The 14,354-nt window shown below is 38.5% G+C and overlaps 1 protein-coding gene across 4 annotated transcripts in view; it reads right to left on the bottom strand.

Annotated features, from left to right (window-relative positions):
• Positions 1-10,731: 10,731 nt before the first annotated feature.
• The window catches only part of STK39 (serine/threonine kinase 39), a 148,136-nt gene continuing 144,513 nt past the window's right edge, over positions 10,732-14,354 (bottom strand). For 3 of the 4 annotated variants that reach the window (XM_009666060.2, XM_009666075.2, XM_068948692.1), the window contains one exon: positions 10,753-12,239. In XM_009666060.2, the coding sequence (XP_009664355.1) occupies positions 12,165-12,239 (75 nt within the window). In that variant the 3' untranslated portion in view covers positions 10,753-12,164. Of the gene's footprint in view, positions 12,240-14,354 lie in introns of all 4 variants that reach the window. The other variant, XM_068948690.1, reaches the window with a different exon arrangement.

Below are 14,354 nucleotides of genomic sequence, written 5' to 3'. Positions count from 1 at the left end.
AAAATTGTGTTCTGAAAGTTCATGTACACCACTGCATCTGATACACAAGCTTATTCTCAATTTGTTGTAATGCCGAGACATGCAGTATTTGCTCTGAGCAGTAAATCACAATGGGTTAGGCAGCTTCATCTGTAGGATTTGCAGCTGTCTGGAATACAACCTCACGTAATTGGCAACAGATTTATCTTAACAGCTTTTAAAAGTACTATAAAAAATGCAGTTCCACAAATATGTATCTGTTACAGTCCCCGCAGAATGATGAAACGCATCCTTTTTGAGGGGAGTAGCAAGCACTGTCTTCTTTCCCCAACTCATTCTTCTAACATGCTTTCCAATAAATTCAGCTCCAACAGTGCATTTAAGTCAAAAATATGTATTTGATATATCAAATTTAAATTATAGCATAGACTTAATTTAGCTATAAGCCATGTGTTCCATTTCCTGAAAGTACTGTGTTATCATTAGACAGAATTATTAAATCTTATTTCAATTTAAAAAATTGCATGTTTTTTGGTAAAATTCCATCATGCCACTTTGAAAGAACATTCAAAACAGAAGGAAAGTGTTAGCATTAAGTGGTACACACTGAAAACTTAGCTTCAGCTGCCAGAACATTAAAATGGAATTTATATAGGTACATTTTCATATCTTGCAGTACATTTATAGCCTTGCTCCTAAATTTGCCAATATGTGGAATAAGAGGACACTGTAAACAAATAGTCTTTCTTTGTACTAACTCACCACAAATCCAACAGGAACACGGTTCAGTCCTACAAGATCAGATAAGCTTTAAAGGCAAGATTACCACCCTTGGAGTAGGGTGGGCTGTTCAATTATAAAGATTATAGCCATAAAAGAAATATCTTATCTGTAAGACAAGGATTCTGATCCTTGATAGATAAACAGTAGAAATCTTAATTTCTACAGTTCTTTACATATTTATATTAGCTAGCGTTAATATCTACACTCATTTGTCTCCAACAGCACCTTTTTAAAGGGTTCTTATCAAGACTTCAATATGCAAGTAGTTCAAATGCTTTTTTCCCCCAAATGCCTTTAAAAGTAACAAATTGTTTAAGTGAATAGATACATTTTGTCACGCTCCATTAATTTAATTTGTGTTGACATAAAACCAGAACCCACGCCTGATCAAAAAGACTCAAGTGCACAGGTGAAAAGCAAAGCAAAAAAGCTGTATGTATATACCAACCATTCAATACTCTAAGGGAGCACCTGAAGTACTACCTACAAAATAGGATTGGAATTTTTTCCCTGTATTACAAGTAACTATATTACACAGCAGGCATCAAAATTCTTGATTTTGTTTTGTTCTTAACTTTAGTTCTTTGTTATAGTATAGCTTTTAAAAACCCCGAAAGACTTCGGAGAAAACCAAAATGGAGGAGTTCATACTACAGAACATTTAAAAATTGCTCAAGAGTTAGTGCAGCTGCATCTGTCTCCAGTGCCAACAATACAGAATTAAATCACAGACAGTTGTGAGAAATCTTGGAGCAGAAACGGTTGCCTGAAACAGACACTTTCCAACCACCAGCAGCGTTAACCTCTAAAGACAGTCTACAGAGATAGTGCATACCTCCACAAGAACCTTAACAGGACATGCTGGAAAGCTAAAAATCTATTTTGAAGATTACCTACTTAGCCACTGAATCAGCCATGGAAAGGAATGGCTGCAGGGAAAAGGGGAAGGAGAAAGAGGGAGACAGTGAGGCTCTCCGTTTGAGAACTCTCTCTTCTCCCAGGCAAAGTGAAGTGCTGCGATGCCAGGACCTGCCTGAGGAGAGAAGCCCTCTTGTAAGAGATGAGAATTTCAGAACAGAGTAAAAAGAAAGTTTCTGCAAGGTTCACAAAGATGTTTTTATATATATTTGTCTATATATAAAAAAATATATAAAATCTGAGAATGCAAAAGAAAACTACCTTGGAGAGCTGAACAGTTATTGATGCGATTTTGAAAAGTTCAAATATCACTATAAAATTAAATCGGTAAGTGAAGCAGCTTTATTTTGTTTGTTTTTCAAGAAATTGCTACCATGTAATTTCTAGATAAGAATTGTGTACAGCATATAAACAAACAGCAAAGAGGAAAAAAACCAGAAGTATGTGTATACCTCCAGGATGGATTAATCAGGATTTATCAGGAACTTAGTCCTCATCCTGAACTTTCTATGGTCATATGTTAGAGCAAGCACTAAAACCAATAACTGAATTTACAAGACATTTGCACTGCTGCATGGCAACAGAGAATCAGAGCTGGGGTACTTGCTTTCAAGTGCTTACAATCTACAGCGAGCACAATATAAGAAAACACATTGTCACTAACGGCAATGCCGTGCTCATTATCTTCCTTCACAGAATTTTTTCCTCTTCTCTTTGACTGTATAATAGGTATAAACCGTGAGCACAGACTGAGCATTAATGGTACATATAGGCAATGTTTTGAAGGTACGTATGAGCTCATTGTGCATATACTCCATGTTTATGTAAGCTTGCTCTGTCTGTGCTCTGCAGCGACCAAATGCCATGTGGTACAGTGTTGAGCCAAGCTGATAAGCCCTGCTGAAAGGCTTCAGGGCTACCTTGAAGCATAACAGCTACCTCCAGAAACATGTGTAGACCTACTTGGAGAAGCTCTAGAGCAGCTTTGGAAGAAGAGATGCGACAGAGGACAGAGCAGTTGCCAGGAAGACTGCCCCAGGAATTGCCTCGTCAGAGAGGAAGCACAAAAGAAGCTGCAAAGGGAAGAGCACCTGAAAAACAAATGGCCTCAAGCCACGCTTTTATGCTTTTCAAGCCAGAGAGCATATTACACTAATACCAAAACTGATCTCTTCTCCATGAGGAAGGACGTTTCCAGCCCAGATCCCACAAGGACAATGCACCACTATGAGAGCGCTGCTTCTCATGTTACTTTCTGCTCTCCTAGTCCTTTGCTTTTATGCACCAATTTTTACAGTGGTTTCAGGAACATACACCACAACCAGTAGTATACTGTACCTCCTTACCAGTAGGAGGGAGGGATGTTTTGAGGCGGGTGGCCCATGTACCACCTGAAAAGAGAGTCTGCAGAAGTGCAATACTATCCCAGCACTGTGGGTGGGGGGAAAACATCATCTCTCAAATTCCAGTCTGACTTCAAAAAATAGTTTAAGGACTATTTGTGTGAAAGTTGTTTTCTTGAGCCTGGCTTTAAACTACATTATTCTCAAAGAAGTGACAGTATGCACTGTGAAACAGCCTGTGTCCGTAGGATGAGGGTACCCCGTTCAATTCTTGCTGTGGCAGCTGGGTGTGGATGTGTCAGACCCAACCCAGCCACCAGCCAGACTCCAGCTTCACCAGCGCAAGTGGAGCGCAGGGTTTCAACAGGACTATCACCAGCCACCTGGAGGACACAGCTCCGCAGCCTGCCATGACCTCTGTGCAATTTTGGTTAATGGCCATCTGTATCCCAACTGGCTACTGGATTATATCTATTTTACATTTGCAAGGATTGCAGTGCAATCATAAATTGATTCTATATAAGAAGTTCTACAACACCATGCTTACCCTAAGAGCATTTGGAACCTCTATTTTCACATGAGTTTTACCTGGTAACTATTGTAAGTTAATGAAACAGTTTACTTTCTGGTGAACACAGAATGACGACGACAAGAGTTCAGTGCAGAAAAAACTATGAACAATAAACATACTGAGATATATGAATTACAAAATATCAAGTTATTAATTTTCTGTGCATTGCCTTGGCAGAAATTAGTATAAATAAATACATAAAAATCCTGATGGATTTCAGGATCTCATAACCAACATGCAGGAGCTGCCACCCTTATTAGATATGCAGTAGCCCCAAGATAGGTACAGGTATATTAGATTAGTGGTAGCCCCCATGGATACCTGGCATCTGCAACAAAACACATCTTGTGATTAATAAACAGTCAAAGTTTTATCTTAGGCTAAAGAATATTTTACGCCTCAGCTGAATTTGAGCACACATTGCCTGCATGCTCCAATACTTGGAAGTAAATTCCAAAACAACCAAAATAGAGTACCAAAAACTTTCAGGATGCCAATTTCACAGCAAGTAAAATGACATCACTGTTCTTTAACACTGGAACCGTACATCTAACTAACTGTGTTTTGCCTGTAAATTAGAAAACAAATCAGTTTATTCTTCTGGACTGAAAATGAATTTTTAATTCAGTTTGTTTAAATTTTTTGCACCCAACATCTGTCTTCAATTTACACTGGCATCAATTTGATTTACCACAAGGTCATTGGAGTAATCTTCCAAAAGGTATTTTTAGGCCTTTGGTTATAACATGAAAGGGGAAGAACGCTAAGTTGACTTTAGTACTGCTAACTCTTAGCATAAACTCATATGTTGCCTAAAACAACTTACAGGACATCAGCAAATGTAACAGCGTCAGTCATCTTCGAACTGAAAAAAACCATACGGACTTTACTACAGAACATTATTTGCAATTTTAATACAAATGAAAATCTTTGCCTGTGAGAAAGATACTGCTTGACTATGCCGACAAATGAATATAAAGATAATGATAACAAATAGGGGAAAGAACACACAAGGTTTTAAGCTCGTCTGCATGAACACAGCCCTGCTTCAAACTCCACAGACCAATCTAAACCACGCTACCATCAAATACAGCAGACCTCAGAGATCTAGGCATTTGCAGATCTCATAAATCTAAGAAAACACTATTACACATTACATGTAAATCTGCAACAAGGTAGTTTTTAATAACTGCAGTAATTCCTATAGTGCTAACTTGTAGCTTAATAGCTTTCAATCACGGATCTAGAGTTATCTTTCTGAAGCCATCTGGAAAAAAGCATCAAGCAACACACAAGTGCAGAAATTTTCTTGCCCTTTAAATCTTTTGTGAAGCATCACGTATATGGATGACTAGACTGTGCCTCATCTGACAGACAGATTTACAAGGTTTAGCATTCAACTTAATCTGAAACTATCAGAGAACTTTTTCTTTCTGGTGTCATTTTCTGCTTGGATGGCTATGCTATGCTATTACAAATAGGAAATGCTTGCAGCAGAAGCAGGGTGAAAGACTTCAGAGAGATTTCTGTAATCACCTTCCATTCAAATCACACCTACTCTCTAATCATGATTGGATCCTTTTTCATTTTATAGCCCCAGGAGTAAACTGAGGAGCTCATAATCAACAAACAGAGATAGGGAATGAAATTTTAGTCCCACAGATGCCACTGTAAAATATCATTAAATCACGGGGCTGAGATTTCAGTAAAGGTCCTTCCCTCAGGATAATCTATTCTTATTTAAGGTGTTTTTCTCCACTCTCCTCCTATGTCTTGTAATACAGAGTAAATGCTCCAGTGGAGTCAAAGTTTGTTTTAATCAGAGGGGCTCCAATAAGAAATAAAAAAAAAAAATAAAAGAAAAAAGATACTGATGTCAACAGGATTCTCTGCCAGTTTTCTGAGATCCTGTGAAACTGTCAAGTATGTTTACTGGTCTAAGTATAAAGTCCATTCCTTCATCTCTGTTGCAAAAGAGTATAGAAAAACAATTACTTTTTCCACCAGACTAGAATATTGCTAAGTTCTTCCTCAGACGCACTCATAGCGAAAAGCAGAGATCCCTACACTCACTGCAAGACTGCTACGGAGCCCAACTACAGATGTGACGCACTCATGCTCTATCATACAGGAACCTTGTACCACTAGGTAGGGTAGAAAGCACTGTCCAAAAGGACAACTTTCAGCTCCAGGGAAACTTGGCAGAAGAGGAAATACTGTCATCCAAACCTCGTCAGTAGTAATTCCTCTCTTGTTTCTGTAGAGGCTAATATTCACTGACCATTTTATTTATACTTCATTCTTTAATTTGTTCACTGCTGGTTAATAATAGAATACAAGCACAGTGTAGGACGTTATCAAGAGACACTCAGCTGTCAAACAAAACAAAAAAAACACGAAACAAATCAAACTTTCACCAGCCTTAATATTACAAATACCAACAGGTTAAAGTTAAAAATACTAATGGAGGTCTCGGGTCCCTGAAACATCTTTGATGTATTGGAGAAGATGATAACTCTCAGAGACCTAAAGAATTTTCCTGGTAATAGTCTTCAAAAACTCTTGCCCTTTATGAAACAGTACAGATATAGACTCTGTATACATCAAAGTACATCAGCCCTAGCTTTTTCAAAACCACAGAGATGCAGGCCTCTTCCTTAAAGAGGCATTCCGATTTAGCATTACAGAGTTTATTTCCCAGCTCAAAGAAAAGCTTTGCAATGGGGAAATAATTTCTTTTTTGCCTATTTGTGTGTGTTAAGTGACCTGAATAGCACAGAAGCCACCTCAACAAGGCCACTGGACACACACTGGTCCTTTTGGTTCACTATTTATCATTGCTGTCTGATGATAACTACGTGTACTACCTTTACGTGAATGAATAGTTGCGTTACCAAAAATAACCTCAAGTTCCTTTACATTTGGAGATGCTGTACTTCAGGCACCCTCAAAAGAAACAAAGTTGGATCTACGGGGTCTATTTAAGAACTCTACAATGTCTGTAACGATATCAAAATAAAACCAGATGCAGAGTAAATATGCCAAAACTAGAGAAGCTTTTTGTTCAAGATAAATCTAAAGAATGTCAGCACTCCTATGCATTAGCAGCACTTTTCACTAAATGAATCTGAATTATTACATGGATGAAAAAGAACCAAATGACTTCCATATTTGAAGGATATCTGTTTTTTCATCAATTCATAAAATTTGTTACCTACAGAGAACAAAAATAAAAATGGAGAGGAGAGAGAAGTGCATTTCCCATCTTCTCCAACTCTATTTCTCATAACTGTTCCTCTAAATAAACACATCCAGCTGTGTAAATGATTCCCTATACCCTACTGAGACAATAAATGAATATAGTCTTTCACATTCACATCTGAAATTAGATGGCAAAATATTCACATCCTGGGAAAGACAAGACTGCCTCCCTATTGGTGTATGCAGTGAAAATTAAATTAAATATTTCTGCTTCTGTCCATACACTCTAAGTCCCTGTAACTGTTCATTGATCCACCACTACCCATAGTTGGAACATTATTGAGAAGCAAAGAACTTCACAACTACTGAGTTTGGTACAACATCTAAGATTACAATGACTATGCAAGCAGCTTGACAAACACCAACCTAACTATCATAAAATAGCTATAAAACCACATTTTTATGTGCACTGTAATGTTAGGCTTATTAGCTATTCATTTTCTCACTATGAAAATGTCACAATGCTCAACTGTTATGTCTGGATATTTAATCAGTTGGGCCATTGTGTAATAAAATGCAAGCAAAACATACTTTGTTAAGAGTTTTCATGGTTTGAGTAAATCCAGCTGCTCCATCAGCTCATTACAAGAGCATGCACAAGGAACTTGGAGATGTGGGCTCCCACCGCTTTCCCAACTTGTCATTTTAAGGTAATTAGCATTCTCAGTGCATGTATGTGCATGATGACTACCCTGCAAGAGGGTAGAAAAGCTGTCCACCTGATGCAGTGAAAATAATCAGAACAATTGATTGAATAAAGCTATATTGCAATTGATCTAAAGAAAACAGCATCAACTGTTACTCCTTATCAGCAAGGTCTCATATTTTCTGTTGCTTTGAAAAACACTAGAGGGGTAGTAAAAAAGCAGTCTCTGCTCCCTGCTAAACAAAATCAGCATTTTCAATACACTCAATTAGCAGTGTTTCAGGTCTGTGTCAGACTCATCATCATAGCTACTTGATTTCAGGCAAAGGCCAATCTCACCAAAATCATTATGCAGAGGTAGGTGGTGAAAAGGAAAACAGATCTCTGATCAAGCAAAGCATGAGGGGGAGGCATGTCATTTACAAGCTGCACTCTGTGTTCTCCTTCACAGGAAAACAGTGGTGTTCCAAAAACATTCTGAAGCAGCACTCTGTGATCAGATTTTATAGGGGTGCTCTGGAAGCCCCAAAATTGGCAGTTTTACACTACATAAAGCTGAGAAGGCACACACTCATCTCCATCTCAAGAGCAAACGTGGAAAATTCAATGGTGTTTCCTAGCTGACATCCCCCCGTTCTAGCTCTAATGCCAAGCATGAAGCAGAAGCATTGCTCTGAGGCAGACAGCTCTTCACAGGAAATAGCAGTAACAATTGGGGTAGTATTTCTAGAAAGCAAATATAATTATCACATCTAGCTAGCTGTATTACGGCTTGAACACAATTGTCTGGACATGCTGGCGGGATGTGTTGCACCGAGGTCAGCGCTAGTCAGAGGAAAGAGACATGCGCTCTTACTATTTTCTTAGCATGAAAAGTATATATTGCTAGAAAGTGGGAGGTAGCTTTCTTGGCCCAATGCTCGTCCTGGAATCTCAGGAGATAAAAGGCTGGAAACATCCCTTTTCTCCCACTCCTTTACACACAAAGGCTAGTTATTCTCCAGACCTGGTTTTATGCAATGTTGTGTATTTATATTAAATCTTTTTAATACTTTGAAAATAATGATCAACTACAGAAGTTTATTTCCCATCATCTTTCGGCTTCCATCCCAGTCCACAACGTCCTGCAAATGCCCAGTTGCAAGCAGTGGCATATAACCATTGCTGCAGATAATTCTGGAACAGAACTGATTAAGGCCTGTTTTCCTGGCCTCAGAAACAGCTGTGCAGTAGCTCACCTGTACCAGTTTCATCCAGTTAATTAGACACCTCTTTCTTTAAAAGCAACCAGGTGCTCCATCCACCATTGTCTGACAACACCTTTATAACAGCTACACCACAACTGCTTTGGAGCAATTCATGTCATGCAAATGAGGAAGCGTATCCACCTCGTAAGTACTGTTCCCCTAAATGTGATCAACTGAATAGTTGCTGCTTTTCCCTTTTCCCTTGTTATTCAACAGAAAATGTGAATATAGTATTAAAGAGGCAAACTCCTATTAGATTTGGTGTCTATTTCTACTTTTATTCATCACCTGCACACTACTTGCTTTTGCAGCCCATTGCACACTTTTATCTTTTCTTCATCTGTCTGTATAAAGTTGGGAGCAGAATCTACTTTTTGAACTCTGCATTAAAAGGCTGTAATGCTTTAACTACACCTTTTCTCTCAGGCTATTTTCCTTCTGAACTCATTTTGCTCACACAGGATTTATTTCTAACACCTTAGCAGCAACAGAAAAACAAGGTTAAAAAAAAACAAAACACCAAAACACCCACACACAGCACTGTGATAAGAACATTGCTGCATGAATTTGTTTTCTCACTAAACCAAGGAAAATCGGTGAACCATTTCCGTATTTCTGCATCAAACTGGAAGTGAGCAACAACTGCTCCAGTTACATCTTGGTACAACATTGTCGACTGCTGTTCTTTATCTAGACATTCACGTGGCCCCAACCAGTGTGGCATATCAGCACTTTTGACAGCAGCTACTTGTCTCCCAACACCTTTTCCCTTTGCCTAGGACAGCTGTCTAGTGAGCAGAACATAATATTCATTAAATTAGGTATTCTCACTTCTTTTATAGACCTGTAAAAACAACAGGCTTCCCTGAACGCCCATTTCTTTACCTGAAAGAGAAAGCTAACTAGCTACCTATTTTGCAGATAGATTAGTTAACACAGGTGCAGCACTTTGAAAAGCACGCCTTAGCATATGCACCAAAAAAATAATGATAGAACAATGCCTTGAACCTAACTCCTTCTGATCCTGCTTAGTAACCAAGCTCGTCACAGCATAACCTGCAACTGCTAACTGCAGGTTATCAGCAGTTTCATTAGAAGACATAGGTTTAAGGTACTTTTTAATTTATTCTTATTTCAATATAGAAATTGCTAAGGCATAATCAACCCTGCCAAATTGCAACCTTCTCCCCCAAATCAGAGATGCCTGCAGTGGCCTTTTTAATTCAAAATAACAGAGGCAAACGATCCCCAGTCCAGCCTGGTGCTAATCCAGCTATCACAGCCTTCGCTTCAAGATACACCTAAATTTAGGGTTGCTAGTAATCCCCTGCCCGGCAAAGGGCAAGAAGTCAGAGTGCTGTTATAGGGTAAGTTACCAAGGTATGTTCCTGTTCACACATAACAGATATCAAGCAGGTATCAATAACCCCACGTTCGCCCTGTGAAGGCACCTCAAAGCTCAATAAAGACACACTTACGAGTTTTGTTTCTACTCCTCAGCCAGATGAAGACGGCGGGGCACCCCCCCGAGCGCAGCACCCTCCTGGGCTGGGCTGGGCTGGGCTGGGCTGGGCTGGGCTGGGCTGGGCGGCAGGGCGGGGCCGGAGCTGCGCGCGATGACCCCGAGGGCACCAACGGCCCCCCGGGGAGCCGTTACGGTCCTGAGGAGCCACCGCCCCGCCCCGCCGGTGCTGCCCCCGACGACCGTCAGGAGTAGAAGTCCGGTCACAGAATAATTTCTTAAAATGCAAACACCTCAGGAGGTGGGAGTCTTACGAATGGCTTCTACAAAGCACTGGAGAGCACGTGGTGAAGAACAATCCTCTCCTGGGAGCCAGCAAACAGTATTTTTGCTCTTCAAACTCCAAAGCATTAGGTTCCTTTAGCTGGTGCCATTTTTAATAAACTCAACAAAGGCAGTACACGTTTATAACATCGCTCTGCCACGCGACAGTTGTAACGCACACAGGACATGGAAATTCAGAGTACAAATCTGTTTGTGCAATACACTTTTATTTTTTATTTATTTATTTATTTATTTACCTTTGCAGTCATCTTGGAATAATCATCATGTAAACAATAGAATGGAATGAAATTACATTGAGTTGTATGCAAATGGCTCTAGAACACCTCAACAATTAGGACAAGGCATTATAAATAACTTCTCTTAATAATATATATTTGCCATTTTCAGTACATTAAAGAGCTGCCATTTATCTAGGATTAGCTAGGAAGTAGTTTAAATTGTAACGTCCAAGGAGTATGTCTTCAAATTTGAAAATCTTTCTGAAGTTTGCTAGCTCCGTAACACCTATATGACAGGTTAAGCATAAGACTACTTGGGTCAGAAGTGTTTTCTTTGTAACAGTTTTACTTGATCATTGCACAAAGCCCTATTACTTTCACTCCACCTTGGTATTTTGCAGAATTTCAAGTAAAGCTTCAGTTCTGTTCTTCAAGTTTTATCACCAGTATGAAATCAATTTCTATCACTTCAGGATAAGTCAAATTAGAGATGGGCACAGTAAGCAGTCTACCTTAAAGACAACATTTTATAGTAGTTCTAGCTCAAAGACTCCTCAACAAAGCAGAGTTTACCTCAAACTTCTCTAACATCTTTGCTCCTGTATATCCTCTCCTTATTCTGATAGCTATATATATAGTTCCATATATATGGTATTTCTAGAAAATGGAGATTATTCTAGATTGAAGCAGCCTCAGGCACATTCTTAAGAATACTAATGTCTTCAAGGCACCTCCCACACCCTTGACAATCAGTTTGTGGATTGGTTTTTAGACACACAACCAACAAGAGCTTGCTAACGCCTAATAAACTAATTGCAAAAAAAACTGTAAGTTACCAAATATATCAAAGATATACCTGAAACTTTTTTAAATAATGGGAGATTAACTGCAAATAGCACATAATCAAGTGAAATCATTTCCTTTTAACTAGGATGTGTAATGCATAAATATATGAAAAATAAAATTCACAGTTTTAAAACTAGGATTCAAGTCTGGCTAATAATTAACTTTCGTAATTATGTTAATTTCTAAATACAACAGAACAGAGGCAATATTATCAACCACAAGGATAGGTAAAATAGTATCACTCAAAATTTATGAAAGGAGAAGTAAGCTTGATAGAAAATTCCTTTTGTAACCAATAAATACAGCCACCTGAGTGCCTTTCCACAGGCTTTTCACTTAGGGGAAATCCAAATCAACTGCTAAGAGACATTTAGTAGCATTTTGAATGTTAGCAGCAGCGGTGTAGCTGTGGGTTTTGCTTGTTCTGACTTTGTGAATTGCTAGAGAATGAAGCAGAACTCAGTGTGTGGTGCTTTAATTTTCCTCTGCATCTAAGCTGGCCTCTTCGCAATCTCATGATTCAGGTCGGGGTCAAGGGACAGACATCAGCTGACACTTAACTGAGCAAACCCAATCAGTTTCACTTCATCAGGAATCTCAGTGCCATCACAGCCAGAGGCCTGTAAGTACAAACAGAAGCATTTAGTACATCACCTTAAAAAGGGGTATTTGACAGCCAGACTATAAATTTCCTCCATATCGCCTAGTTAGCAAACAGTTTAGTTGAAGGAAAACTTCTGGACTGCTTGGTGAATTTTCCGGCAGTGTCAGTCAACTGCATCCTTCATTTTAAAAAAAATCTTTTAAGCTTTGTTAAAAAACTATAAAAAGAAATACTGAGAAATAAAATACTTTTTGCAGCTATCCCAAAAGGTCACTTTTAAAGCCCCAAACTTCCCAGACTTGAGCCAAATTTGCTTTTTCATACGAGCATGCTGTTTGCACTTGTAAAGAGTGAGTAACCTAACAGGTACAGATTCTGGCTTTTACCATCGTGCAGACACGAAACGTCTGCAAAGACCCATAATTTCAACTCTCAAGTCTGTTGAGAATAGCAATCCACTGAATTTTTGAGATTGAAGCAGTCTGTAAAGGGTAAATAATATCTGCAAAAAGATACCTTCTTTTTGACAGTACCATCTAGTACTTTGGATTGTATAGCTGAAATTCTTTACTGAAGTCTGTTGCAGTACAAACTGGCACAATAGGTTCATTTGTCATAAATATTAGTAGGAATATAAAAACAGCTTGCTTAGGACTGAACCTTTGCTCTAGCTCTGTCTGCTTTAACAACTGCAGCCTCTGTAGGCAAAATATTTTAATAGTTGGTTTCTTAAATATAAGATTTGTTTCTGTAGCGCAGAGGTAACTGTATTTTTTAATACAGGAATTTTATGCATGCATTTTAGGCATTCTTCACCTCTGTGGTGCATTAATCAAAGTAGTTAGTTAGACGACTAGTGGGTAACAGAAAATTACTTATGAAGGGCACCTTCAGATGCTCTTTGGCATATCCCCCAATAAACTGTTACAACAATTGGCTCGCCCTATAGCATGCTCTTCATCCTTGCATGCATTTATTGCAGCTGAAACCCTGAGTGTAAGTTCACATGTGTATATGCAATATCAGGAAAATACCTCTCAGATCATGCACACAAAATGCACACAGTGACATTTTCTGTTGTTTGGGCATGAACAAAAATAAACTTTTGTGCTACTTGTAGAAGCATTACAGGAGGCTACTTCTGCTTCAAGTTTACTTTTATCACACACAGAGAACAAGTCCTCTGTTCAGAGCAGAGTATTTCACAGGTCTTATTTGGATGAAGCAGCAAGCTAAACAGCTGAAACCATCACCATTTGTTACTATCAAGATATTTCAATGGTTTTCGGATTAGGAATTTACTAAATAAATAGATTTTGAATTTTGCACTTAAAATACCATGATAAATAAAGCTGTTACTATTAATATCATTCTGCACTCTAGCTATCTATCACTCCCCCCTCAAAGCCATGCTAAGTAACAAATCTAGATCAACTGCATCATACAAGACAAGTTTTTTGCATTTGCAATTCACTGTTTAGGGACTGAATGCATCCTTCCATGAATTTTTTTGAGCCTTAAGAAAAAAATTTTCTTAAAATGCAAATTATACTGTACAATATTTCTGTCTTTCCTCAACTATTACCAAGATTACTTGTGTATTAAAACAACCTCCTTCCCAAAATGTGGACACCTGGATACTGCAGGGAAGTCCTAATTCTGTGTTAGCCAAGACAACTCAAGGGGGTTTAATACTATGACATCATCATAAGATCGAAGATGCACTGTTAAAAAATGTGCAAGAGGAAGACCAAACCTTACAGACAGATGCATTCAGACATGAGCAGAAGCGATCTGCAAGCAGTGAGAAACTGAACAGATTTACTGCCCAGAAATAATAGTAAATAATCCTAGATTAAAGAATGCTTTTCAATTGAATTCTCTGAATGGATACAAGATTAGCTACATGTAGACTTTGAATCCCCATGAATATTTACCAGTGAAATGTGTTTTAATCAAGTTGCATACAAGTGCACTCGAATTCAGTGAGAGATTGCTAAGAGGTAATGAAAACTCAGGAGGGCAAATAGAAGAGTAACAGGTTCTCCTAGGCAACAATTCATTTAGCAACTCTATTACATAATATAGAAGCAGACAGAAATAGAATATACATTAAATTAATCCAAGGATA

Source organism: Struthio camelus, chromosome 6, assembly GCF_040807025.1.
Source record: "Struthio camelus isolate bStrCam1 chromosome 6, bStrCam1.hap1, whole genome shotgun sequence".
Taxonomy (NCBI): domain Eukaryota; kingdom Metazoa; phylum Chordata; class Aves; order Struthioniformes; family Struthionidae; genus Struthio; species Struthio camelus.
Note: the sequence above shows the minus strand (reverse complement) of the source record. Positions and strands in the feature narration are given on the sequence as shown.